This window comes from Rosa rugosa, chromosome 3 (genome assembly GCF_958449725.1).
Source record: "Rosa rugosa chromosome 3, drRosRugo1.1, whole genome shotgun sequence".
Lineage (NCBI taxonomy): Eukaryota > Viridiplantae > Streptophyta > Magnoliopsida > Rosales > Rosaceae > Rosa > Rosa rugosa.
The window spans coordinates 58933247-58960498 of NC_084822.1; the positions used below are offsets into that span (position 1 = coordinate 58933247).

Below are 27252 nucleotides of genomic sequence, written 5' to 3' on the forward strand. Positions count from 1 at the left end.
AGAGTGAGGTCGGGGAGAGAGAGAGGGTGCGGCCGAGAGTGAGGGAGAAAATGAGAGTTTTAGGTGTTAGGGTTTTCCAAGTTTTCTATTTATACTTGTGTACGTGAAACACCAATTTTACCCCTACGATGAATTACGGAACTCTCCTAGCTAATTTCCTTCGGGTTTTGGGCTCGAAGCTTTCCTTTCTCTCATCCTTAGTAATTTCTCGACTTCGCCTAGAGTCCAAACTCGATTTCGTAATAATCCAAAACTTGGTTACAACTCAATTTACCTTCCTTTCAAATTTGCTTCGACGACCATTTTGCTTCAATGAACTTTAGTAACCTTCTAGGCCCAAAACAAAGGGCTCTGGCCCAAACTTAGATTATGAGGCCCAAATCGTGATCTCGATACCAAAATAATTTCCAAAATCACTTCCTTCACTTAAATCACCTTGTGGGAAATTCTTATTGGCGAAAATTACCTTCTAAAAATTAAACAAAAATTTTCGGGGGCTCACAATATCTTAGTTGGTTTTAGGCAGCAATGAAAAGCATTCACTAAATTCATTTATAAACTTCCAATCATCAGCCAAATCTAAAATAGTATTTACTTGACAAAATGGCATGATTCCCTTGGCCAATGGACATCAGATGAAACCCAGCAAACCTTATATATCAACCTGCTATCATTAGCTTCAAGTCTTTACTTTCTTGTTAAAGATTACATTTTCCGGTTGCACATTTCTTTAGTGGTTGTCTTCTATCACCTTAGTTTTAGGCAGCAATCAAAAGCAACCAGAGCATCAATTCAGAACAAATCATTGAATAAAGATTTGCACAGAGAAGGAGCTGAACCCTCTAGACTGCCAAACTGGCTTTGATGACACAACATATATCATGTCAAAGAAGTTGGGAGGAATTAAACCAATATGAAAGTTACTATTCCACTTCCAGTTCTTTTACTAGTTGAAAAAAAGTACCACCATATAGTATATTAGAGAGGTCAATGCCCAAGTTGGATAGACAACAACCTTTATTTTAAATATTTCTAATGCTGGTATTCTGCATAAGGTCTGCAGACTGCAGATACAAATTTGTAAGCTCTTTGGTAATTAACATATCAAGTGCTAATTCCAGCATATGCGAAAACTTGCTTTTCTGGGTCAATACCCCTTCCTTTTTCCGAAGCGAAGAACTTGCTAAAATCTGTATAATCAAAATCTTTAAGAATTTGGGGATGTTCTTCATCTACTAGCTCCTTTTGTGCCTTAATGATGGAACCCTCCAATGGAACTGCGAATACTCCTAAAGAAAATCGTTCTTTTTCTCCACGCATCATCACTCGATGCTTCACAGAATGCATTCTTCCATTGCTCCATGCCTGCAAATCATCATAAGTTTGCAATTGTTAACCTATATATAACTTTTACATGTCACACATCAAGGCAAAAGACTTCGAAGTTGTTACCAAGTTGCATAGATCTTTTTCTCTCTGTTTTTGAGAATAAGTAGCATAGATCTGTAACTTATTTTGCTGTATATACATGTTCTAAATGTATTCAGATGTATTTAGATTTATGTGTATTTTAGTTACAAAAGTCTATACCATGAGGGAATCTGCAACAAGAAAGACGAAGGAACGAGGAGATAGAGACAACTTGACCCATTGTCCATCCTTTGTTTCAACTTCAAGACCTGAAACATGATCATCACAAAGAATTGTGCCCAATCCCTTGTCAGTGTGAGCCGGGAGCGCCAGAGTGTAGTCCTTCGAAGGAGGTGCCAGGTATTTCATTATCCTTAGCAGTGTCTTAGACTGCAAAGTCGAATTTGATTTCTCTCCCAACCCATAACTATCAAGAATCATCAAGTTAATCATATCTTTCAGCTCATCCAGCTGCTTCATCATAGAAATGATAGTGCTGCAGTTGCAAAATAACTACATGAACAAGTAAAAACTCACGAGTATAACCATAATTTAAGGATGAGGTAACATTGCACGATAAAGCAAGACCATAGTATATTGTTAGACCAACAAAGTGGATAAATGGTAACATGGTAAATTGAGCGCAAGAATGATTTGATACCATGTTAGACCATCAGTATTGTAAAATCAAAGTTAATAAACAAGACAGGCGATAGATCAATCAACAGTGTATAGATATCAACCTTACATGTTGAACAGTTTTAAGTCTTAACATGAATAAGATCGACTTACCAAAACTGGTCATGACCATTAGGCGATATTTCTTCTGTCAAGCTTCTAAGGGATTCATAGTTGGAGGCTTTCTCTAGGCCAAAGCTCTCATACAACGGAGCCCGGACACTTGGTGCAAGGTAACCCTGGTAAGGCTTTGGATTAAGGTTCTTCTTCTTTTTCTCAAGTGGAAGGCTGAAAAGTTGCCTTGACACAGAGAAGGTTTCAGCTCTTAACTGCGGAGGTATCTTATCATACACTATTTCAAAGCAACCATAATTTTCACAAGCCTCTCGAACCATATTGCACAGATGGTACCATTCATCAGTTCCTCGGTCCACCTCCCGCGAGTTGATTGTGAATGCTATGGCTGGAATCTGGTAATGAGAATCTGAACCCATTTTCTCCCACTTATCAAGCACTTCCTTTGTATTTATCCCCTTTGTGTTTCCAACGAATTGGTTCTCGCTCTCTACTTTGGAACTGTAATTCTAGTGATGAATCTTTTGTTGAGGGTTTTATTTATATTGCACGGTTCTTGAAGTGACAATGATTTAAAACCAAATACCATTTCCCTAGTGTTTAACTATAAACTTGATAGAGAAAAGGATGGAATAGAAAGGTTGGAAAACCCAAGAAATTAATCTATGAGGTTATAGAATACGATGTTTACTATAAAGTATGTTAAACGATGTAAACTAGATTACGAAGCATATTCAAGTTGGCCACAGCAGTCCTTCCAAATCTATCAAATCATGATCTGCTATTATGTCTCCACTGTTGAAGGAAATCGACTTATGTGTGCCTAATCAAACTAGGATTAGTTTCATGATTGTAATAGGAGAGAATGTTCTAGAATTTCTAGTCCTATTCGGAATAGTTTTCCTTGTAACATTAAAACATGTATTTTGTAATCCCTGTATATAGGGCTCCTATTCTCAATAATGAAACACACAATTCTCTCATCAATCTCTCTCATTCTTAAACACGTTATCAGCACGAGCCCTAACCACAACAACCAAACCCTCCACTGTGAACTTTGCTTGCACCTAGCCCGCGCTAACCACACTTCCGCTTCACCTGCTGCGCATCTGCTGCTCCCTACACCTCCACACTGCAGTCCGCTGCCCCTGTAGCACCTCTCGGACAAACACACGTCCCAGCTGCACCTGCAACCTTCTCGGCCAGCCAACCAGCCCACCGGTCTCACCTTCTCTGCCATATTCCACCGCTGTGCGCAACCTCCAAGCCAAGCATTACCGAGCCACCTAAAGTTCTCCATCTACTCGACCTATATCGCCTCCAAAACTTCAAGAATTCAAGACTCAAGGTGTCAAGCTTCGAATTAATAAGCAAGTTTTAAATTAAAGTTCCCGCTTTTGAAATTTAAATTTCTTCTTCTTTTTCTCGGGGACTTGCAACCTCCCTTCTTCTACATCCCACCTTTCTTATAACGTGGGTTCGATTCTTTAAAAAGCGAAATCGTGGGGATTCACGCTATACGAACTAAGAGCGTTCGTAAAACACGAACTAAGAGTGTTCGTGAGCATCGAAATACAAACGAACTAAGAGCGTTCGTAAGCTTCGGACTAAGAGCGTCCGTAAGCTTCGGACTAAGAGCGTCCGTAAACATCGATTTATGACCATATAAACATCATTGTTTCAGTCTAATCCAAATATTCTTGGAAATCGATTTCTTGGTAGCATAGCTCGGGAATCTTATTATTTATTAGTTGTCTTGGAAGCTTTGACTCTGAAACTAATATTCTTCTTCTTCTTGCTTTCAGGATGTCGAAACCGAAGCTCAACTTTCCTATGCTTGATTCAACTAGCTCGGAATACCACAGTTGGGTCACGGATGTTGAGAATCATCTCACTTCAAAAGGGATCCTACCCGTAATTCAAGCACCAAACCCTGAGCTCATATTTGAGCATACGGCTACGAATAATGCCACCGCCCTCATCTTGATGAGACGCCACATGGATAAATCACTCCGATTGGAATACATGGCAATCAAGGATGCTAGAGAATTATGGGTTGCGCTAGAAGAGCGCTTTGGTAATGTCAAGGATTCCCTCCTCCCCGACTTGAAGGTTCAATGGAGCAATCTACGATTCGCTGACTTCAAGTCTGTTGCTGAATATAATTCAGAAGCTCTATGCCTCAAAACCATGTTGGGGTTCTGTGGACAACCCGTCATGGAGCAAGAGCTAATTGAGAAAACTCTATCCACCTTCCCCGTCTCAACAATTTTGGTATCCAAGCAATACAGAGGTGAGTACAATGCTAGACGGATCACGAAGTTTCATCAGCTAATTAATGTTATGTCTGTAGCTGAAAAACATGATAATATCCTTGTGAAGAATTATAATTCAAGGCCTATAGGAACCAAGAGCATTCAAGAGGCGAATTATAATAATGCACCCAAAGGAGGGCGCAAGGAGTGGAACCCTAAAATTAAGGGACAAAACGGACGTTTTGGTCCATATAACGTCCCTACAAAGGAAGGAAACCGCCAAAATGGAGCGGGAACACGTGGCAACAAAGGCCAACGTGGGAGAGGAGGACACAAGGCCGCCGGCCATAGAGGTGGCGCCATCGTCCAACACGGACGTCAATCTCGTCCTCATGCACAAGATGCATCTCAATTCAAGGGAGTAAATCGCAATGATGCATCCCATAGATGTGGATCTATTGAACATTGATTCAAACAATGCAATGCAAGCAACAAATTGGCTGCACATTATAAAGCATATAGAGAAGCAAGAGATCAAGAGGCAAATTTTGCCCGATGAAGAAGAAGATGATGGTGACGATGCCAACGTTAATCTCACCATAGCGGACTTCAAATTTGACAATGTAGTGCACAAGGATGCTGCAGATTTTGATTAATATAGTCCTTTATATTTCCAAGAATTATGTAATGGCAATTATGCCTTAATCAATAAAATGACTTATTGGATTAACTCTTTCTCACTAGGCACACCTAATTAAGTGTGATGTCTAGGAAACTAGTTGAGATTAGTGGTACTTAAGAGAGCCTCACTCCACCGACATCTCTTCCTACTTTCCTGGTCATATGTAATTGGAGTTACCAAATGGTTTGAGTGACTACAATTTGTCTAATGTTTGATTTTTATTTTGGATTAGATTTTGGTCAAGAAACTTTGATGTAATCATTGGCTATTATTAATAAAGTCTCGATTTATTTTATTCAATGTTTCCCGGAGAGCTAGAATGCCTCGTGGATAGTGCAACTACACATACAATCCTTCGAAATAGGCAATTATTCCTATGGATGACGCCTACTCGATCTTCTGTGACTACAATGGCTGGATCATCTTAATTGATTCATGGTAGAGGGCCAGCTCAATTTATGTTGCCAAATGGCACAAATTTAAATGTCACCGAAGCTCTTTATGCTCGTAGGGCAGGAAGAACCCTTTTGAGCTTCAAAGATATAAGAGCCAATGGTTTTCATGTGGAAACACATTGTGAGAATGGACAAGAGTTCCTTTGCATCGCCTCTAATGACTACGGACATAACGAGTCTTAGAGAAACTATTGTGTCGATCTAGTGGGTTGTATGCAACCACTATTCGAATTAATTGAATCCAATCATGTTATGAGAGATGATTTATGGGATTCCGACACATATAGGCTTTGGCATGACCGTTTGGGACATCCAGGTAGTGATATGATGATTCGTATATTAAAGACTTCACACGGACATCCATTTTTCAAAACGAAAAGAAGTAAAAATCGGATTTTGGACCAACAAGGAGCCCCTGGGCCTCATGGCGCTGTCCCCCTGCATGACCGGCCTTCACAGGCCGGCGCCGCCATCCCCCTACTGCCCAAGAGTGGCTTTGACGCCACCTATGCTCCCATGAATCCAAATTATACTTCTAAAGTCCATTGTGACTTAAGGGCTCAACCAAAATCCTCATTGGTTGTTTCTAAAGCCCATCATTCGTTTTGCAAAGTCTGTTCTTTAGCAAAATTAGGATCGAGACCATCCTATGCAAAAGACACTAAAGATAATATACCATTCTTGCAAAGAATCTAAGGTGATATTTGTAGACCTATTCAACCACCTTGCGGACCATTTAGATATTTTATGGTGTTGGTTGATGCATCGTCACGCTGGTCACATGTCATGCTATTGTCCAAAAGGAACGCTGCATTTGCTAAACTCCTAGCCCAAATTATTAAGTTAAGGGCTCACTACCCTAATCATCCTATTAAGTCTATAAGACTAGACAATGCTGGAGAGTTTACATCAAAAACTTTTGATGGTTATTGCATGTCCATTAGGATTAAAGTTGAACATCTTGTTCCTCATGTTCACACCCAAAATGGTCACGCACAAGCCGCCATTAAACGACTATAAATGGTTGCTAGAGCATTGGTTATGCGCACCAATCTCCCTATTTCTGTTTGGGGCTATGCAATATTGCATGTAGTTGTGCTTATTCGCCTGAGGCCTACTGCCACTCAACCCTTTTCTGCATCCCAGATGGTGACTGGGTATGAACATGATGTCTCACACTTACGCATATTTAGGTGTGTAGTTTATGTGCCAATCGTGCCGCCACAGCGCACCAAAATGGGTCATGAACGACGATTAGGCATTTATGTTGGATATGACTCTCCAACTATTGCCTGCTACTTAGAACCCTTGACAGGCTATCTCTTTACAGCTAGATTTGCGGATTGTCACTTTGATGAGACAGTCTTCCCGTCGTTAGAGGGAGATAAGAACATAAATGTTTAACAGGAACGACAGGAATTGTCATGGTCTGTCCCCACTCTATCTCATCTTGATCCCCGAACTGCACAGTCCGAAATTGAAGTGCGGAGAATTCTCGATCTTCATAACGTAGCAGAATCGATGCCTGATGCGTTTTCTGATATCGCTAAAGTGACGAGATCACATATACCTGCTGCAAACGTGCCTGCAAGGATTGATGTCCCTAAAATTAGAGGACATTAACCCATCTCAAGGGTACCTGAGCATGGCGCCAACATCCCCTCCCATGGTGACATTGTGGCTAGGCCCACGGCTCCTGCCAAGAAGCGCGGGAGGCCCAAAGGGTCGATGGATTTTCGCCCAAGAAAGAAAGCGAGTTTGGCACAAAATAATCCATTAATCATCGATGTAAATAATCCATCTCATGAGAATATTCCGGATTATGGTTATGTCCAAGAGACATCATTGGGGGACGCTCCAATGTCAGAACCAATTCCAGAGAATAGGGAGATCTCCATCAATTACACTAGTGTACATGAGATGATGGATAGAAATTCTATTGGTATTGATGATGCTTTTGCATATCATGTTACAAAAGGAATTATAGAATATGATAACATCGAACCTCGCTCTGTCAAAGAATGTCAACGAAGAGCGGATTGGCATAAATAGAAAGATGCAATCCAGGCTAAATTAGATTCACTAGCAAAGAGACAGGTATTTGGGCCTATAACGCAGACACCCCCAGATATAAAGCCTGTTGGCCATAAATGGGTCTTTGTTAGAAAGCGTAATGAAAAAAATGAGGTGGTTAGATATAAAGCCTGCCTCATGGTGCAAAGTTTCTCACAACGCCCTGGAATCGACTACGAGGAGACGTATTCTCCCGTAATGGACGTTATAACGTTCCGCTACCTTGTCAGTTTGGTAGTTTCCGAAAAACTTGACATGCAGCTTATGGATGTGGTTATAGCATATCTCTATGGGGATCTAGATTCAGAGATATATATGAAGGTTCCAGATGGACTTCAGTTACCCAAATCAAGTGGCTCTAAACTACGGAGAGCGTTTTCAATAAGATTAAAACTCTCACTATATGGATTAAAACAATCCGGACGGATGTGGTATAACCGTCTAAGTGATTACTTGATTGGGAAGAGACATATTAACAATGAAATATGTCCATGCGTGTTCATTAAAAAAACAAGTTCTGGATTTGCAATTGTAGCAATTTATGTCAATGACATGAACCTAATTGGAACTCTAGATGAGTTGAAGGAAACTGCTAAGTACTTGAAATCCAAATTTGAGATGAAAGATCTTGGGAAGACACTGTTTTGTCTCGGTTTAGAACTCGAGCACCGTAGTGATGGGATTTTGATCCATCAGTCTGCATATACTCAAAAAATTCTAAGGCGCTTTAATGAAGATAAAGCAAAGCCTGTGAGTACTCCCATGATTGGCCATAGTCTTGAGCCCGGAAAAGATCTGTTTCGTCCAATGGATGAGGACGAAAAATTATTAGAGGCCGAAGTGCCCTATTTAAGTGCAATAGGCGCATTATTGTACTTAGCTCAAGGCACAAGACCGAACATCTCATTCTCTGTGAACTTGTTAGCTCGACATAGTTCTGCGCCAATACGCCGCCATTGGATTGGTGTAAAGACAATCTTTCGATACTTAAAAGGTACGATTGATATGGGCCTATTTTATCCCTACAGAGAGAAGAAGAATGATGGAAGAATAGGATCGGACCCCATTAGGCATAGCGCCACCGTCCACCATAACACCATGGCCGGCCATATTGCCGCCAGCGCCGCCGCCGCCACCAAGGGTGGCCGGCCTCACCCACCTCTCTTACATCAAAATTATGGTGATGTTTTGATGGGTTTTGCTGATGCAGTGTATCTCTCTGACTCTCACAAAGGTCACTCCCAAACGGATTATGTCTTTACCATGGGAAGCACTGCGATATCTTGGAGGTCTATAAAACAGACCCTTGTTGCTACTTCCTCAAATCATGCAGAGATTATTGCTCTACATGAGGCCGTGCGTGAATGCATATGGCTAAGGTCTGTAATTAGACATATTCGAGGAACTTGTGGTTTGAAGTCTACCACGGATGAACCTACATGCATTTATAAGGATAATGTAGCTTTTATTGAGAAAATGAAGTTAGGTTTCATCAAGGGCGACAACACTAAACATATATCGCCTAAATTCTTTTATAATCAGTAACAACAATCACTTCTAAAGATTGAAGTAAATCAAATCCGATCAGAGGATAATGTAGCGGACTTATTCACTAAGTCGTTACCTAAATCCACCTTCGAGAAACGTGTGAAGAGCATCAGATTGAGAAAGTTATCCGAACTCCCACGATTGAAGCAATCAGGTGGAGATATTGACATCAGGGGGAGTTATGATGTCTACATGTTCGATCTCGAAGAGTGAAGGACGTGTTGTACTCTTTTTCTCCTCCTCGAGCTTGTTTTTGTCTCACATGGTTTTTCACTCGAGCAAGGTTTTTAACGAGGCAACAGATGAAGCGTCACCACCAAGTTTGAGCGGCACAAAGGGAAGTGTTGAAGGAAATCGACTTATGTGTGCCTAATCAAACTAGGATTAGTTCCATGATTGTAATAGAAGATAATGTTCTAGAATTCCTAGTCCTATTCGGAATAGTTTTCCTTGTAACATTAGAACATGTACTTTGTAATCCCTATATATAGGGCTCCTATTCTCAATAATAAAACACACAATTCTCTCATCAATCTCTCTCAAATCTCTCATTCTTAAACGTCCACCAGAATTTCAGTGTTAAACATTAAATTTTTCTCTAGTTATTCATCGATATTTTTAAATATCTTGGTTTTAGGCCGCAATGAAAAGTAGCCACCAAATTTATGGATAGACTTCTGATCATTGCCAAAGGTAACAGCTCGAGTGAGTTGAAAGAAATCTGAATTTCTGAATTCAATCATGTATTAAACATGGATGAAACCCAAAGAGAATGGAAGCATAAAATTTATATAAAATTGTTTGGAACGTTACAAAGATGTCCATAAAGGATGACCAGGATCTCCAAGTTTTACTATTACAGTAATATGCAGACAACAACAATAATATTACTAAGTCAGTTTCGGGGGTCATGTGGAATCGTTCAAGATCCAAAAAGGCAAAGGACGGTGATTAATCAAGCAACCAAAAGACATAGACTACAAGCATTGGATCATGATCAGTAGAAAACTATCCTATATTGCAAAGTGCAGTTAATCAGTGTACCGATATTTCCTTGACAAAAAGAGAGTACTGATCATTTTACTTCCAGAGCTTAACCCACTTATCATGACTAGCCGAAGCAACCAAACCCGTTACGGTTGACACAGCCAACGAAGCAATAAGACCTTCATGTGCTGATAGAGTCATTGTCTTGTTCTCTTGCATGTTCCATAGCTCCAAAGACTGCAGTCCTCAGATAGAAGAACACATTTTATGAGTTTCCAAATTAAAATGTAAAAGAAAAATACAAAGGACTTGGAACTGTGCAAACTTGACTTGCCTGGTAACAACCAATGACCAGCAGTGAAGTATATGTTGGATGGAAAACACAGGAGTCAAATTTATTGCCATTACAGCTCAATTCATGAACACATTCCCCTTCATTTCCTGATCCGAAAGTCCAAACTCTGACCGAGTCCTCACTCAGGGATGCAAGGAACTCACCAGAAGGATCCCAGCACACACAATTAATAGGCTTTGTATGTCCCTATGTTCCGTTCGCACATTTTAAGTAATAGAGTTGTGTTACATGAAAATATTAGAAGGAAATAATTGACGAATTCGTAGAAGACATTAAAACACCATTATCCAATACAACAGATGCATGTGATAGCAGAAGGTTACTCGAGTATTTAACGATTGCAGGACTCGAGCAGGTCCAACATGTGGGAATAACGTCATTATTACAGACAAAGCCCAAGAAAGAATTCATGTTAATATCGTATGAAGAACAATATGTTTAACTGACCTGTAATGAATGCCGACATGCCTGTGACTCCACATCCAGTATAGATACAACATTCTCAGCTGCTGCAGCAAGATATCTTCCAAGACGAGGTTGGAATCTCACCTGAGTCGTCCCACCCTAATACATTCAAGCAAATTAGAAATTACCAAACTGCCAATATCTGAGAACCACCAGTCCTAACCCACTCAACTTCTGCACCCCTAATATGCTGTACACGGTACCTTGAACACTCTTGCACAGCTGCCATTGTTAATACTCCAGTAGCGTATCTCACCATCCCCATCACAAGAACATATAAGGTCATCCTTGTTCGGGTGGAAATCTACTGACATCACTGATGCAGTATGTCCCATGAATGTACGAAGTGAATAACCAGGCTGCAGATTAAGACATAAACAGAACTTTCTTACAACTCATTACATGTCAACTGAAATGATCGGAAAGATTACTTGCAAGAATATAGACCACCAAGAAAAAAATTAAAATGGTTAACCAGCAGAGATAAGCTCATACTGGAAAGATTTCCGAAGATAAGGGTAAGAAACAAATCTAGAAATATTATGATTACTCAAGATCGAGAAATATAAATATTGATTACTCTAGACATGTTCGATAACAGAGCACAAGCTATGCACAATATGACAATATGATGGAAAAGATCAGAATATTGCACTCACATTATCAGCATCCCAGACTCTGACAGTTTTGTCGAATGAAGATGTTGCAAGACGTGGAATGCTCGGACTGAACCGAACATCAGTTATCAAAGCTGAATGTTCTTCAAGAGTAGATTTTGACTTCAGAGTATCAGTGTACCATAATACAGCCTGCAACATATATTAACAAGCAGTCTTAATAAGCAAAAGCAGCACCAGAAAGAAGTCACTGCACTAGAGAAACAATTAAACCAGTTTCCCATTTATGTTTCCAAAGAACCAATTAGTCAATATGGAGCAGAATTGAGTTCTTTCCAGATCTCTTCTTCGCAATGTAGAAATCCACTCACTCACCCTTTTATCATGGCCGCCACTAGTAAGAAGTTTTCCATCCGATGAGAAGTGACAACTAGTAACTTTGCTTGTGCTTGCTTTAACAGAGTTTACTTCCGTAAATGTGAACCCTTGAATCAAATTCAAATTAAAAGGTGAGAAAGAACAATTGGATCATTTTTGAGAAAATTTTCTGGCATATAATATGTTTAAGATCGAAAGCAAGTATTCATGCAATACTGTACCTTTGCTGACATCCATACCTCGACCAACAGCATCTCTAGGGTCTGCATCATCATGAGATAAAAAAGACTCCACATTATCATCAAGAGATCCATCCTCCACAAATCGATCCATATCAGCCTGCAATTCAAGATCTTTATCATCCCACTGCCAAAATGGAATGCCAATGAGAATACATGCAAGGATTGCCAGTTCCTTCAAATACAAGAAGCTGAAGAAGCCGCTCACCAGTGGATTTGAGGGTGAGGTGAGCGTACCAGTACCATCAGCACCAAACATCATCAGAGGCTTAGAGGAACCACCACTATGGGGTAAGGCAGGCATTGATATTACATCACCAGGAGTGTGGGTTGAAGGAGTGGAAGGGGCTGAACTCGGGGAAGGTCCAGCTGTGTTTGCTGTTCCCGTGCTATTGGCAGGGCCTGAAGATGACACTGGCTGCTTTCTCTTCCTCCCAGGCTGGTTTTTTGAGACCTTATAATTCAATGACAAGACTATGTTAGGAGCCTTCCCTAAAAAAATGTTTAAGTACATAAATTAATGGAAATAATATCTATCTATAATAACAAAAGGACAGACCTGATCATTTCCTCGAAAAGAGTTCGACATGCTAGCATCCATTGTGATGCTGCCAGCACCCCCCATTTTATCTTGCTGATGAGGATTATGATTTGAACTTTGCAACTGCTGAGCAGAAAGAGCATGCTGCTGAAGCTGTTGTTGTGGATTACTATTCTGCTGTTGCTGTAGTTGAGCCAATTTTAACTACAAGTAAACAGGCATCTCAGAAGCCAAAGTAGCAAGAATGATATGAGCATGTGGAAGAACAGAGGAAACCACTTCCACCATATAACCACTACAACTACAAGCACAAAGAAATAAATAAAGATAAATATATAAAAAATTAAATAAATAGAAAAGCACCTTCATCAGCATATCTGTATCTCCACGAGGCATCATAGAGCCTGCAGCTTGAAGAGGTGATCCTACATTTGGCACTACATCGCCAACGGAATTTGAAAGGCCATCCTTTCCAAGCCCCATACTTCGATTACTCAATAGCATTCTTAGTCTTCTACTATCATCACTGGCAGATGGGGATGTCAAATTTTGCTGGGCAAGCATAAGTTGTTGCTGGTGTTGTGGTGTCAGCATTTGAAGCTGATGAAAGGGCTGGGGAGCTTGTATAAAAGGTTTTTGTTGCTGAAGAAGTCCAGAGCGAAGTTGATCCAGACCCTAACAAGAAGGAATGAAGTTAACAGTTTTAAAAAATGAACTCATAAGCATCAGATATACATGTATAACAAACAATAATGAGTTCAAATATAACCAAGAATATCACTTTAAGATTCTTTATTTCAGAGAAGAATATCCAAACACAAATTAAAACTATTCTAGCAAAGACTAGGAAGTAAATAACAGTCATCAAAAACTTACTGTGAGTGGCCATCCTTTCAAAGTCAGATTGTTACCACCCTGATTAGACCCTGAAATAAAATAACCGTATGTGAAAGCAGCAAGTATCAATATGCATTATCATAAAATTCTACATTATTAATTTTTTTTTACAACTCCCAAATCATCTTTCTATAACAGATTTCAAACATCAAATAGACTATACTAAAGAAGTGTGGTTGATACTTCTAATGATCTTTCAAGAGTCATCATAGTAATACATAGATATGAGCTGAACAAAAATACCTGGAATTCCCATCAATGATCCCTCGGGAGCTCTTGGATTCAATACAGGATTCATTTCTGTCTTTATATCCTGATTCATGTTTAAGTCAGTAGACCAAAAAAATAATAAAGGAAGCATGTAATGAGATGAATTTAAACAAAAAGGAACCTACCGGCGTAGATCCTGGCAGCTGCTGATTTCGAGCTTGGACTTGTTGAGTCATCCCACCGGCTGTACCATGCAAAACTTGCCTGAAACAAAGACTTAGCATGTTTAACATCTAAAACACTGAATGACCGAGCAGTAACTTGTTTCAGTAACATCTCATGTAACTTGTTTCAGTAACATCTCATAGTTTTCCATGACATATGCAGTCCACAAAACCAAAATTTATCATCAAATATATGAAATGTTTCTATAAACCATAAATTTTCTGTCCAAAATAGAAGATAAATGCCAAGTCTAAACAAAAACATGACATTTGAACCAAGAGACTTAAAACAGATCCATAAGAACAAGAAAAAAGTCAAAAATTACAGAAAATCACCCTGAAGGCTGACCAGCTGCTGCAGCTGACTTTAATATTGAAGCATGATTTTGATCCAAAAGCTGGCCCACATTCTCACCAAATCTCTGCAGTAGATAGTTTCTAATATGATCAGAAAACAGTTGAATAGTTATTTTCAAAAACTAAGGATAATTCACCTACCTTTAGAGATGCATCATCCAAAGAATCTCTCTGAGGGAGTTTTAATCTTTCCTCGTACATCTTTGTAGCCATAGCATTTGCTGTTCCAGGATTTTGTCGCATGAGAGGATCATTTCCAACAAGCCCATTTGTATTTCCATTTAAGAGATGGGCCCCATCTCTTCTCTGTTGTGGCTGTTGTTGTTGCTGTGGCTGTTGTTGTTGTTGCTGTGGCTGCTGTTGTTGTTGCTGCTGTTGTTGCTGTTGTTGTTGCTGCTGATGTCTTTGCATCAGAATCTGCTGCATTTGCATGTGTTGCTGTTGCTGTTGCTGCTGCTGCTGCTGCTGTTGTGAGTGTTGGGGTTGCTGGGATTGTTGCTGCTGTTGTTGTTGTTGTTGCTGCTGGTGCTGCTCCCTTGCTTTAATGAACTGTGTCTGCAGTTGCAATATGTCATGAGATTCAATATGAATTACATTTGTTAATATATAAAATCTATTACGACTACCCTTCTAAGGCTTCTGAATTCCAGTCCACTATCCATGTCAAAGGTACCAAAAGGACATCAATGGCTTACTGACCATAGAAAAAAAAAAAAAAGACTTCTATAGAAAATGTACACTTAGACACGATACGATATGACAACTTAAACCGAAAGGGAAATGATATACAGACAAAATTCAGATTGAATGCTACTGTGTACGCAATAGTCATAATAATGAAGAGTAAAACAGCAATTAATATGGCAGCTGACATTCGGAGCAAAAGTTCATGGGATAGACCAACAACTGTTTAATCGGAGAATGTAACAACTGTTTAATCGGAGAATGTAACAGAGCAAATAAAATAAATCTCAAATTCTAACTCCAGGATAGGAGCTCGATTTAGTTCATGAAATAGATAAGTATCTGACTCCCCTGACAAAAGAAGAGCATTCCAAAAATTTGTAAACATAACATCAAGCATGGAAAAAGTCTACACATGAAGGTCTCTATTTCCCTCTCTCAGTAACTCTCCTTGTAAACGATAAATGGCCTGTGTAAGCAATTTAACACTCTCAAACTAACCTCGATGTAAGATGCAGCAACCTCTGAATGCTTCTCATTGGTCCTAGCAATAAATATATCCCAGAAAACTGACCACCATTCAAATAGAAAACCTCCCGGTGCATCAATAGCTGTAAACAAATTTCATGCAAATTCTTAGAGAACAAAACTGGAAATTGCAGAACATAATGCCGTTGCACAAAAACACTTATATCACAATTTCTGAATATGCTTACCAACGGGATCAGACGACACCTTCCCTTCAGCTTGGAAAGCTTGAGCAGAAGCCTTTAAGTCTCTTTTCACTAGATAATCATGGATATAGACATCTAACCTGTGTTTTGAGGATGCAGAAACACATGTTATATATTAGTTACTGCCATTCAGAACAGGAAAATCAAACTTCAGAGAAAATAACAGCTAAAAGACAATATTTTGCTTCGAGAAAGAAACCCAGATACTACAGTCCATAGGAAAAGAATTGATGTAAGGGACAAGACTCAGTCCAGAAGAACCACATACCAATCATACAGTAATAACCAAAATCAACAATTGCCTAAACTCAAAACAATCAGAAGAAACAAACCCTAGAATACAGTCGTAAAAACAATCCAAGTACATGAAAACAGCTTAAAGAGCAAAACTTTAATCCAAAAAGTTGCAAAAGCAACAAAACCCAGAACCCAAATCAAACAGAAAACAAGAACAATAGGCCATTAAACAGAAGAAAACCAAAAACCCAGATGGGTAACTGAAAAAGAAAGAACTTGGCAAAAGAAACTTACATTTTATCAGCTTCCCAGTTAGTCTGAGACATGCTGATGAATACACAGGGCCCCTGCAATCACCTCACCCAATAGTGTACACTAATTTCAGATTCTAAGAAACAGCTGCTTCTGCTTCTCTTCAGCTCTAAAGGAATCAAACCCAGAAGAGCAAAGTTCCAGACTTTCGATTCGAAATATTAAAGTCCATGCTACAAAAGGAATGTGCAGTAAGAGCAAAGTGGGGAAGAGAAAAGATGTGGAGGAACAGAGCCAGAACCAGAAGCAGGACCTCTGATTTTTACCAAAACCAAAATACAGAGGAAAATTAAGTACTTATACATAAATTTTCCATTGTTTTATACGTATTAAATGAATAAAGAAGGGGAAAGATAGATAGATAGATAGAGATACCTTCAACACAAAAATGGTTTTTTGTTTTTGAGCTTTATTATAGTAGTTGTATTCTTTTTGGGTTTTCTTCTTTTTTATTTCTTTCTTTTTGGGACTCAGAACTCTTCTGTTAGTGTAGGATGTTGGTGGATTGAGCTGCTGTTGCAGATATCATAATGGCTTTGTCCAATGAATTTACTAGATCCGCCCTGCAATCCTGTTACATTTTCGGTCTAGGACCACTGAATCTGAGTTTGAGTGACTGAAATACCCTCTCGTTTTGCCCTATTTGCTCTTCTTTCTGTTACTGTACTTTCAACTTTGTGATGCATTTGTAATTTTGCGTAATTGTGGGTGTAGTTTGCAATTTTCTTTATATTCTTGGATAACGTGCAAAACATTTGTTATTTAACTTATTTTGGCCTTCAAGAATCAAGATTTTGCCTCCCTTGCAACTCCGCCTAGGCCTCGGACTTGCGAGGCAACGGCAGAATCAAGTTCGGACTTGAGATTTTGAGGCTTGAGGCAAAAAATAAAACTGAGTTTATATTTTTTATAGAAAAAGAAAAAAATTATTTACAAAAAAATTGAAAAGTAAAATAAATACACAACATAAAGGGGATTCAAACCGAGGGTAGGAGTAACATAACAAAAAATAATTCAACTTGCCAACTAAACCAATCTTATTGGTTAGTAAAAGACTTACATTTTATTTACTTAATAATTTTTTTAAATACCCACATAAAAAAATTAGGCCCCGACGAGACACCGGACCTAAGACAGCCGACTCACCGGCCTCATTTTAGGCCCGAGTCTGGGCGGAATGACCGAATTGTAGATGTTGCAAATGGGAGAGTCAAAGATAAATGAGGATTAGATCGATGCTTGCAACTGGAATTGAGGTTTTAATTTGAAATGAATGAATGTTGCAATGCTAAAATCAATTATTGTAGCTTGAGTTAGATTTAGACATTAAATGTGTTATGGTATTTTCGTGTTTATAGATAGGCTCATATTATATCATGTAAGGTAACTCATTTTCATCCATGTCTTGGTGAATAATGCAAGTGCCCTGGTTGGTGTTTTATCTATTCCATTGCAAGTCCCTATTAAACCTGCGGCAACCGAGGCCTTGGCTTTGTGGCATGGTTTAAGGTACTGCCAAGAGTTGGGGTTAAGTAGAGTGGCCATACGAGGTGATGCACTCAATGTGCTTAGAGGCCTACATTGTCCTCTGTGGGACTTAAGTGACATAGGTGGAGTATTAGATGCAGTTCGATTGATGATGCATGATTTTGAAATGGTCTCTTGGAAACATGTGAAAAAACGCTACAATGGGGTGGCTCATAAGTTGGCGAGATCGGCCTTGTCCTTGACTCAAGCTATGTTTTGCAAGGATGTTGGACCTCCTTGGCTCCATGAGTTAATTTCTGTCAATTTAAGTTGTTAGTTCTGTGGGAGTTCTCGCATAGAGAATGTTATCCCATATTGATGTAATCCAGTGAGTTAATAAAATTCCCTTTCAATCAAAAAAAATATATATATATGTGATTTCCAAGTTTAGCAATTTTTTCCTTCTAACATTGAAGACCATAATTTGGTGTAACCATTTGTAACCTAAGTACCTAACTAGCATATTTCAAATGTAAATCTCATACTTTGCCTCATTTATTGATGAACCTCAAGTTCTGATAATTTCCATTTTGCCTCTAGCCCTCCCCTAAACTAATTAGGTTTTGATGAAGCCTAACCTCAATTATGCATCAAACTATCATATGTGACCTCACAATTCATAAAGTTAAATGATTCCACAAATGGTCACTTAACTATGACTCATTCAACACTTTAGTTACTCAAGTTTCAAATATATCACTTTGGTCACTCAACTATTACACTGTTAATCACTTTAGTCACTTTGTTAATTTTTTTTTATTAAAAAAAAAATATTTGCCACAATATTAATGATATTTCCATCCAACCAATTGTGAAAAAATTGAGAAATATGTATTAGAATGATTGGGAGAAGTGATTAAAGTGAGAAAAAATACTCCTTGGGTGACTAAAGTGATTGACAGTGTAATAGTTTAGTGACCAGAGTGATATATTTGAAACTTGAGTAACCCAAGTGTCGAATGAGTCATAGTTAAGTGACCATTTGTGAAATTCTCCCTATTCAATATAATTCAATACAATGGTAACCTAAGAGACTTATCCAAGTATGTAAATTCCCAGTATCCCTATTTTTCCTAACAACCACAATTTTTTGAATTAGCCCGAGGGGCGATAATATCATTCATCTCAAACCAGAATATCATTTCCCAACAACCACATGTGTCTACTAATATACAATCTTTGTGTGATTTACCATTTATGAGGATATCTATATCTTCAAGATTATATAGTAGTGCATGTTCAGACTATTAGAAAACTCCTTGTCAATTAAAAAAAATAAAAAATATTAGAAAACCAAAAAAATAAGTGTGTGAAATATACAAAAAGGAATGCTATTGGAGGACATTGCAAGCTAGCTTCATTGATAGTTCAGTTAATGCAATCCAATACAGAGGTAATTTTTAGTCAAATAATTCAGAGATAGAGTAAAAGTTTTACGAGCTTCATTAAAGACACCGGTAAGAAAGATTAGCACATGTGTGGAATTATAGACTATGCTATTATGAGTACAACAACACCAAGTACTCATCCCTTATGGGACAAAAAAATTTCTCACTGATTTTTTAATATTATTGTTAAAAACCATAGATCATGCTCACAATCTGACGCAGTTGGAAGTAACAGGGTTTACAAGCGATAAACCCTAAAAGACATAATTCTGGAATTCACCAGAGAAAGAGAGAAAAATCTCTAATTTTTATTAAATTTGATATCAAAAACTGATTCTAGTACAAAACATAATGGTGCTTATATAGGCATCCAAAACCCTAAATCATAATCTATCAAGAAATCCTAAAAAATCCAAATTAAAAAGGAAACTAAAAACCTAAAATAAAAAGAACGGTCCTTGACCCAAAGCCCCAAAATTAGACAAAATTATCCCACTTACCTCAGTAACAGATTTTTATTCTCAACTACCCAATTTAACATAAAAAGACAAGTTTACCCTCAGTCTAATTAACAAATTATAATTTATGTCACTCATCTCTTACCTCTCTCTCCTCTCTCTCACGCGAACTCAATCTCCTCTCTCTGCCGGAACTCTCTCTCCTCTCTCTAACCGGAACTTTCTCCTCTCTCTCACACCGGAACTATCTCCTCTCTCTCACACTGGAACTCTCTCCTCTCTCACCAGAACTCTCTTCTCTCTCTCACGCTGGAACTCTCTCTCCTCTCTCTGCCGGAACTCTCTCCTCTCTCTCTTCACTCCCGCACTATGTCGGCAACTCTCTCTCTCTCTCCCTCTAGCAGTACGGCGTTGACACTGTCGCGCCATGGAGGCTCCGGGCTTGGAGGAAGAGATCGGAGCTTTCCCCGGTTGCAGCGAAGACACTCGAATGTAAGGCCCAGCCGCGATTCCGATTCTGACGGTCCAGCCCCGATTTCGATTCCGATCTGAGTCTGATTCCGATCGACAAGGCCCAGCAACCCAACGCCTCCAGTTCCGATCAACTTGACGATGGAGGCTCCGAGGTGGTGAGAAGATCGGCAGCGGCGTCGTTCACGTTCACGGTCTTGAAATCCGATTGGGTGCCCATATCAATTTCTTTGTTTCATTATTTTTTTTTTGTGGTAAAATTGGGGCAGAAGGCCAAAGGGAAAAAAAATGGAAAAATAAAAAATTCTATTGGGGCAATCGACGACTATTGCCCCCCAATAGACGTCTATTGAAATGATGTAATCTCTTCGTTTTTTTCTTTAATTAAAGTTTTATTTGTCTAAATTTTGAGAAATTAGTTCATATTCTGACAACCGAAAGTTCTATTGGGGGACAATAGACGTCTATTGGGGGCAATAGACTATCAGGGCAATAGATGTCTATTGGACGGGGGGGGAATAGATGTCTATTGGGGGCAAAAAAACCTTTCCGGTGAGATTTTCAGCAAATTTCGGTGGGCGGCGGCTGGTAGGGGTGGATTTGGTTCCGAACGGTTTGGTTTTGGACCAAAACCGAAAACCGAACCGAAATAGAACTTCGGTTCGGTTTGGTTTTGCATTTTTGAGAATTTGAAACCGAAAACCGAACCGACCCGATCGGTTCGGTTCGATCAGGCCCAGTTCGGTTTTTTTTTTTTTTTAATAAAATCGTTTTATGAACAGCTTAATAAAGAATTTCCATACTAACTTTTTAGCTTTTTTAATCATTTATATATATTTATCTATATCCATGAGCCACAAATCAAGTCCATTTGCTAACAATAATATGGAAACTAGGTATAAAGGCCATTGGAGCCTTCTTCTTAATAATAATAATAATAATAATAAAAGGCCATTGGAGCCTTATTTAATATAAAATAAAAAAATAAAAGAGTAACTCATTAACCATATACAGAATTGAAAGAACCACCAAAAAAGGAAGGAGCAAATCACTCCTCTACCATGTAAACCCAAATTTCACCACTTGAGCTTGTAGATCTCTCACAGGGCAACTTCACTTACTCCTCATCTGTGTAGCAATATTGAGCAATCTTACCGACAAGGTCAACAAAGTAAAAGATAATTAGATTGAAACCGACAACCTGAGGAAAAGACAATTACTATTATTCATGAATCTACATTCTAAACATTTATCAGTATATTTCTGTGCACCTTGAAAAATAATATTGCAAAGAACTATAGCCATTCTCATCTCACTGCAGAAAACCTTTATTCCATAAAGTTCACGGGTAGTGCAACTTACCATATGCCAAAGCAGCAGCATTATGTTCCAAGCATTTTCATCTCACTACAGATATCTTCTATACCAAGACCAGCTTGCAGCAATGGATTAAACTGAGCCACAAAAAAAAATAGATAAAATTATACAGAAGAAAACAAGTTACGATAACTCTTCCACATATACAGCAAGACTCTGGAGCATAGGCATAAAATGGTACGAGTTAAAGGTTTGAAGACCAAGTATTGATCATTGATCTAAAGCTGCAATGAAATGAAAATGTTACTAAAAGAACTTATGCAAAGAGACTAACTAAATAGATATTCACAGCTTACCTCAAGCACAGTACGAGCTAGGTCATGATCCCCATTAGATTGGCCAATTGCAATTGAAGGCTCAGAATCTTCTCTTGGAAATAGCATGAACACAAAGAAATCAGAGATAATAATAGATTTTATATACTCAAGAGACATACATTAACTATATGTAGAAAATAGTTGGTCCATCCCAGACCTGTTGCCTCATCTTCCAACTGGTCAGCACTAAAAACTCAATTATGCTCTTCTTCTTCATTTTCTAAACAAATTCAAAAGTACAATATCATAATAGAGCTGATGAAGCAAACACAATTCGTACTGCATCACAAAAGCAAAAGGAAAATGACGCTCTAACCTTCAGTTGATTCAGGATTCAGCTCAGCACACTCACAAAAACACCATTGCATTCTGAATATGAGCCCTCTGACTCATCTTCATCAGCTCCAGTTTCAATCTTTAAAGTAAAATATAGTAATCAGAAAACCATGCACAAAAATGCCAAATAACATGCAGTAACATTGAATATTACAATTAGTCAAGACCAACAATGTTAAGCCTAGCTCATCATATGGTGAAGATATGCAAACCCTGAATAGGAAAGAAGCAAACTTCATATATACCTGGGTACGTTAACTTGAAATACTTGGTTAACCCAGCAATTCTTTCTTGTACATTTTCACGTTAATCATCATAACCGACATACTTAACTCCCAAAGTTCATAAATTTAAACCCCGAATTACATAACTCCCATTCGAAACCAATCGCACAACCAAAATTATAGATCTTATCATGAAAAATGGGGAAGAATAATATATATGAAGTGTTTCCCCTGATTATGGAAGAATAAGAAGTGCTTACCAACTGTAAAGCTCTATGCCTTCAATCCTCCATATTGCCAAGGAACAGACAACATGAGCTTCTCATTCTAGACACCAACAAATAGCAATATCAATCTGATGTGAAACGGAGTTTAAATCATTTGATAAATAGAAAAAGAGAGTACCTTTCTACGAAGATATTCATTGGGGATGCCGGACTCTTCCGATCTCGTCGGCCCTGTACTCGACCTAAGCTTCTGCCGAAGATGGTCGATCTGGACCTAGAAGATGGTGTTGACGAACCCATCACTCGATAATATAGTTGATAGCGCCGGTGACGACGACATCAACTGACGAAGTGTGATGGTATGTGTGCGATGTGCCTGTGTGATGGAGCCATGGAGGTCTGGAGGAAGAGAGGCGGAAGAGAGAGAGAGGAACTGACGAAGTGAGAAGTGAGGCTATGAGAACCTATTTATATCGCGTCATTAGGGTTTCTGACTTATAGCCAAAACGACGTCGTTTTGGTAACTTCGGTTTTTTTCGGTTCGGTTCGGTTTTTGACACCCTAAAACCGAAAACCGAACCGGTTCGGTTCGGTTTAGTTCAATTTTTTCATTTCGGTGCGGTTTTTTTTCGGTTCGGTGTTTTTCGGCTTTCGGCTCGGTTTTTTTCGGTTTTCGGTTTCGCGAACCCATCCCTAGCGGCCGGTGACCGGAATCCGGCTGCCGGTGACCGGAATCCGGCGAAATTTGGCCGGTGACCGAACTCCGGCGGCCGGTGACCGGGCTCCGGCGAAGTCTCCTATGATTTGTCTCTCTTCCATTTTCTCTCTCTCTCTCTAAGTTTCAAAGGGGTGAGGGTAAAATGGTATTAAAAAAAATTAAAAAAACAAAAAAAAATCTTAATGGTGTATTAGGGAAGACCTCCTTAGAGTGTTTTGGGTAAGAGAGAATTAAAAAAACTTAATGGGGTAAATGGGAAAAAAATCTCTAAAAATGGGGTAATGGACAAAAACCCTAAAAAGAATCCTAAAACAAATATAAGACAAACCTAAAAATATTAAATCCCGAATCGGATAATTAAAACGATACATTTTGGCCTAAATCTGTTAGGGCTCACCAAAGTGAGTCTTGAAGATCTCGTCGTTCCCATTCTGAAAATGTATCATGCGTCTCAAACAGACATTTTGGACAAAAGTTGATCAAATCTGATTCACAGTCAAAACCTAACTTTTTGCACGAGTAACCCGAAAAGTCTAAAACCAAATCTTCTTGAATATTCTAGCGGCTAGTAACTTTATTACGCGTGAGTTACTTATTTTCCAATCACTCTTCTTGATTCTACGCCGCTTATTTGCTTTTATGGTTTTCTGGCTAAATCGGGCCCATTCTGGTCCTACATCTGACGCAGTCGGAAGTAATAGGGTTTACAAGCGATAAACCCTAAAAGACATAGTTCAGGAATCCACCAGAGAAAGAGAGAAAAAATCTCTAATTTTTATTACATTTGATATCAAAAACTGATTCTTGTACAAAGCATAATGGTGCTTATATAGGCATTCAAAACCCTAAATCATAATCTATCAAGAAATCCTAAAGAATCCAAATTAAAAAGGAAACTAAAAACCTAAAATAAAAAGAATCCTAAAACAAATGTAAGACAAGCCTAAAAATGTTACCTATGATGTTCTCTTCTCTGACTCCCGCAAGGGAGGTTTCTCGACGGCTGCTAGGCGAGGTTTTCTTCTCAAGTGGTGGTGGTCTTGTGCTTTTGACTGAGACAAGGGTCTTTGCTCCTGTCTCTAGTCTAATTCTTGGTGGCGCTGGCGGATTTCGACGATGCTCCTTGCTCCTAGGCGTATGCTTATTATTGTTCATCGTCTGCGCTGGCTGTGCTGATGGTGGTGCTGGGACCGCTCTACGATTGGATCGGTTCTGTCGGGATGTGAATTCTCTGAGGAGGATGGAAGAGATGGCGGGGAGCGGCAGTGTCCGTTTCTCTTCCTCAAATTGGCTTGTCTGGGATCGTTTAGATCCGATGGTGAGGAAGGTGATTCGAAGTTGCTCGGCTTGGGGTCTGATGAAGAGTTGTGCCCCGGATGGTGGTTACGCTATCGGTGGCGGGTGCTCCCAGGGATCCTGGCTGTGGGATAAACGGTACGACAGCGGCCTCTACAGCAGCAAAAGCAGTAACCGTATCACTGGAGTTCGGCAGCGGTGCTTAGGAGTCGCAATTGGCTTCTCTCGGGCTGTCGGTAGTCCTCGACGTCAGAGCAGCTTGCGTGGTGGTGCAGGTGTCAACGGCGGCAAAGTTGATGGCTCTATTGGGTTGGCCGCAATGGCAAACCCTAATTGGGATTGGGCTTTGCTTTGGCTTTCTGTTTTGGGCTTGGGACCTAGGAGTGGTTGGGCCTCGAACTGGATGATTTGGCTGCTTCATTGGGCCTTTGCTTTGTTCTGCCCCTTTGGTGTGGGGCTGGTTGGATTGGGGCTCTAGGGCCCTTAGTACTGTTTAATTTTCACTTGGGTCGCAAGATCTAGTTGCTCGGTTGTCACATTTATTTACTCTGTGTTAATGTCTAAGACTTAGCGGTGGCTAAATCTTAGTTAACGCTGGTCCGATGGGCAGACCGCTACTTGTGATGTAATCAATACTCCCGCTACCTGTCACGTAAAATACAAATGGCGTCAAAGGGAAACCGCGTTGGGCGGTCTTCTCTTCTCTGATGCCTAAGTTAGTCAATGTATTTATGTTGACATAATAACAATAGGTAAGTAGTAAATGCGTAATTAATGAGGAGAGATGAGTGAACCTTTTATAGGTGGGGAAGAGACTGACCTCTTCCTTGTTTTCGATGTGGGACTGATATGCTTTAGTTCCCAACTTCTGGAGCTTCTAATGCTATCTTGGAGCGGCGCGTCAGTGGTGATCTGGGGGTGAGCCGGGGCTCAGGCGGTAGCCTGCTTGACTGTGTTTCCGTAGGTCACTCCGTTGGTGGGAGTTAGTACCGCAGGCGGTAGCATGAGCGTGGCTCATTATAGCTAATTACACTTTGGCAAATGCTCATGTAAGTACACTCTGCTTCTGAGTTTCTAGGTTTTGTTAGAATAAAGGTGCTTAATTGTCCTTAAAAGGTGGGTGTACCCGGGAGTGCGAGGTTCTATTTTTCTTTGAATAGGTCTTTTGTATGTCCTAAAAGACTGCTCTTTCTGTCGGCCCCTCTGAGGTGTGTCGTTTCTGGTACTGCTTGCTGAATTATAAATTTGACTGACCTCATTCGATTAAAAAAAAAAAGCCTAAAAATATTAAATCCCGAATCGGATAATTAAAACGATATATTTTGGCCTAAATCTGTTAGGGCTCACTAAAGTGAGTCTTGAAAATCTCGTCGTTCCCAATCTGGAAATGTATCATGCGTCTCAAACGGACATTCTGGCTAAAAGTTTATCAAATCTGATTCACAATCAAAACCTAACTTTTTGCACGAGTAACCCGAAAAGTCCAAAACTAAATATTCTTGAATATTCCAGCGGCTAGTAACCTCATTACGCGTGAGTTACCTATTTTCCAATCACTCTTTTTGATTCTACGCAGCTTCTTTGCTTTTATGGTTTTCTAGCTAAATCGGGTCCATTCTCGTCCTACACCTGACGCAGTCGGAAGTAACAGGATTTACAAGCAATAAACCCTAAAAAACATAGTTCTGGAATCCACCATTGAAAGAGAGAAAAATCTCTAATTTTTATTAAATTTGATATCAAAATTTGATTCTAGTACAAAGCATAATTTATCAAGAAATCCTAAAGAATCCAAATTAAAAAGGAAACTAAAAACCTAAAATAAAAAGAATCCTAAAACAAATGTAAGACAAGCCTAAAAATATTAAATCCCGAATCGGATAATTAAAACGATATATTTTGGCATAAATCTGTTAGGGCTCACTAAAGCGAGTCTTGAAGATCTCGTCGTTCCCATTCTGGAAAAGTTTCATGCGTCTCAAACGGACATTCTGGCAAAAAGTTGATCAAATCTGATTCACAATCAAAACCTAATTTTTTGCACAAGTAACCCGAAAAGTCCAAAACCAAATCTTCTTGAATATTCCAGCGGCTAGTAACCTCATTACGCGTGAGTTACCTATTTTCCAATCACTCTTCTTGATTCTACACCGCTTCTTTGCTTTTATGGTTTTCTGGCTAAATTGGGCTCATTCTCGTTCTACATCACAATCATATGCATACAAGCTTGACAATAACATACAAGGATCAAGGCTTACCTTCAGCTATCACTGGCATGAATTCCATCTCTGCAGTATTGCAAACACGATTACTTGAATATGGCTTTCTGTTACTTACCAACCTTGCTTCTTAATGGACGGAATGGCACGCTAAAAAGTAGCACGCAATTTAACCCTGCAAAATGTAGTTGTCAGTATAGGATAAGCAGGGATCGTTCATTCCGGGGATTGAGGGTACTCCTGTAATTGTGTAAACAAATAAAGAATTAAAATAATAAAAT

The 27252-nt window shown here is 39.3% G+C and overlaps 2 protein-coding genes and 1 long non-coding RNA gene across 6 annotated transcripts; all 3 read right to left on the bottom strand.

The window, feature by feature from the left end:
- Nucleotides 1–999: 999 nt before the first annotated feature.
- On the bottom strand, nt 1000–2731 carry LOC133740454 (probable 2-oxoglutarate-dependent dioxygenase AOP1). The gene is made up of 3 exons (XM_062168413.1): nt 2203–2731; nt 1591–1906; nt 1000–1365 (listed from the first exon to the last, which is right to left on the bottom strand). Exons 1-3 carry the CDS (start codon nt 2580–2582, stop codon nt 1105–1107), a joined length of 957 nt encoding a protein of 318 aa, XP_062024397.1. The 5' UTR covers nt 2583–2731; the 3' UTR covers nt 1000–1104.
- Nucleotides 2732–9946: 7215 nt separating this feature from the next.
- LOC133736676 (transcriptional corepressor LEUNIG) lies at nt 9947–16936 on the bottom strand. Of its 4 annotated transcripts, none has more exons than XM_062164266.1 (19): nt 16789–16936; nt 16396–16668; nt 15847–15944; nt 15632–15741; nt 14588–15001; nt 14426–14511; nt 14051–14129; nt 13899–13968; nt 13635–13684; nt 13122–13433; nt 12777–12962; nt 12426–12671; nt 12218–12317; nt 11976–12085; nt 11643–11792; nt 11187–11342; nt 10966–11082; nt 10498–10704; nt 9947–10400 (listed from the first exon to the last, which is right to left on the bottom strand). In XM_062164266.1, the coding sequence occupies exons 2-19, from the start codon at nt 16425–16427 to the stop codon at nt 10257–10259; spliced, it is 2667 nt and encodes an 888-aa protein (XP_062020250.1). In that variant the 5' UTR covers nt 16428–16668; nt 16789–16936; the 3' UTR covers nt 9947–10256. The 4 variants fall into 4 exon arrangements, with proteins under 4 accessions (XP_062020250.1, XP_062020248.1, XP_062020247.1 ...); XM_062164264.1 differs by having other exon boundaries at nt 12218–12344; XM_062164263.1 differs by having other exon boundaries at nt 12200–12344.
- Nucleotides 16937–22107: 5171 nt separating this feature from the next.
- LOC133741123 (uncharacterized) lies at nt 22108–23239 on the bottom strand. Its single transcript, XR_009861630.1, has 4 exons — nt 22917–23239; nt 22772–22838; nt 22268–22366; nt 22108–22171 (listed from the first exon to the last, which is right to left on the bottom strand). It is a non-coding gene; the product is annotated as an uncharacterized LOC133741123 (long non-coding RNA).
- Nucleotides 23240–27252: the final 4013 nt, after the last annotated feature.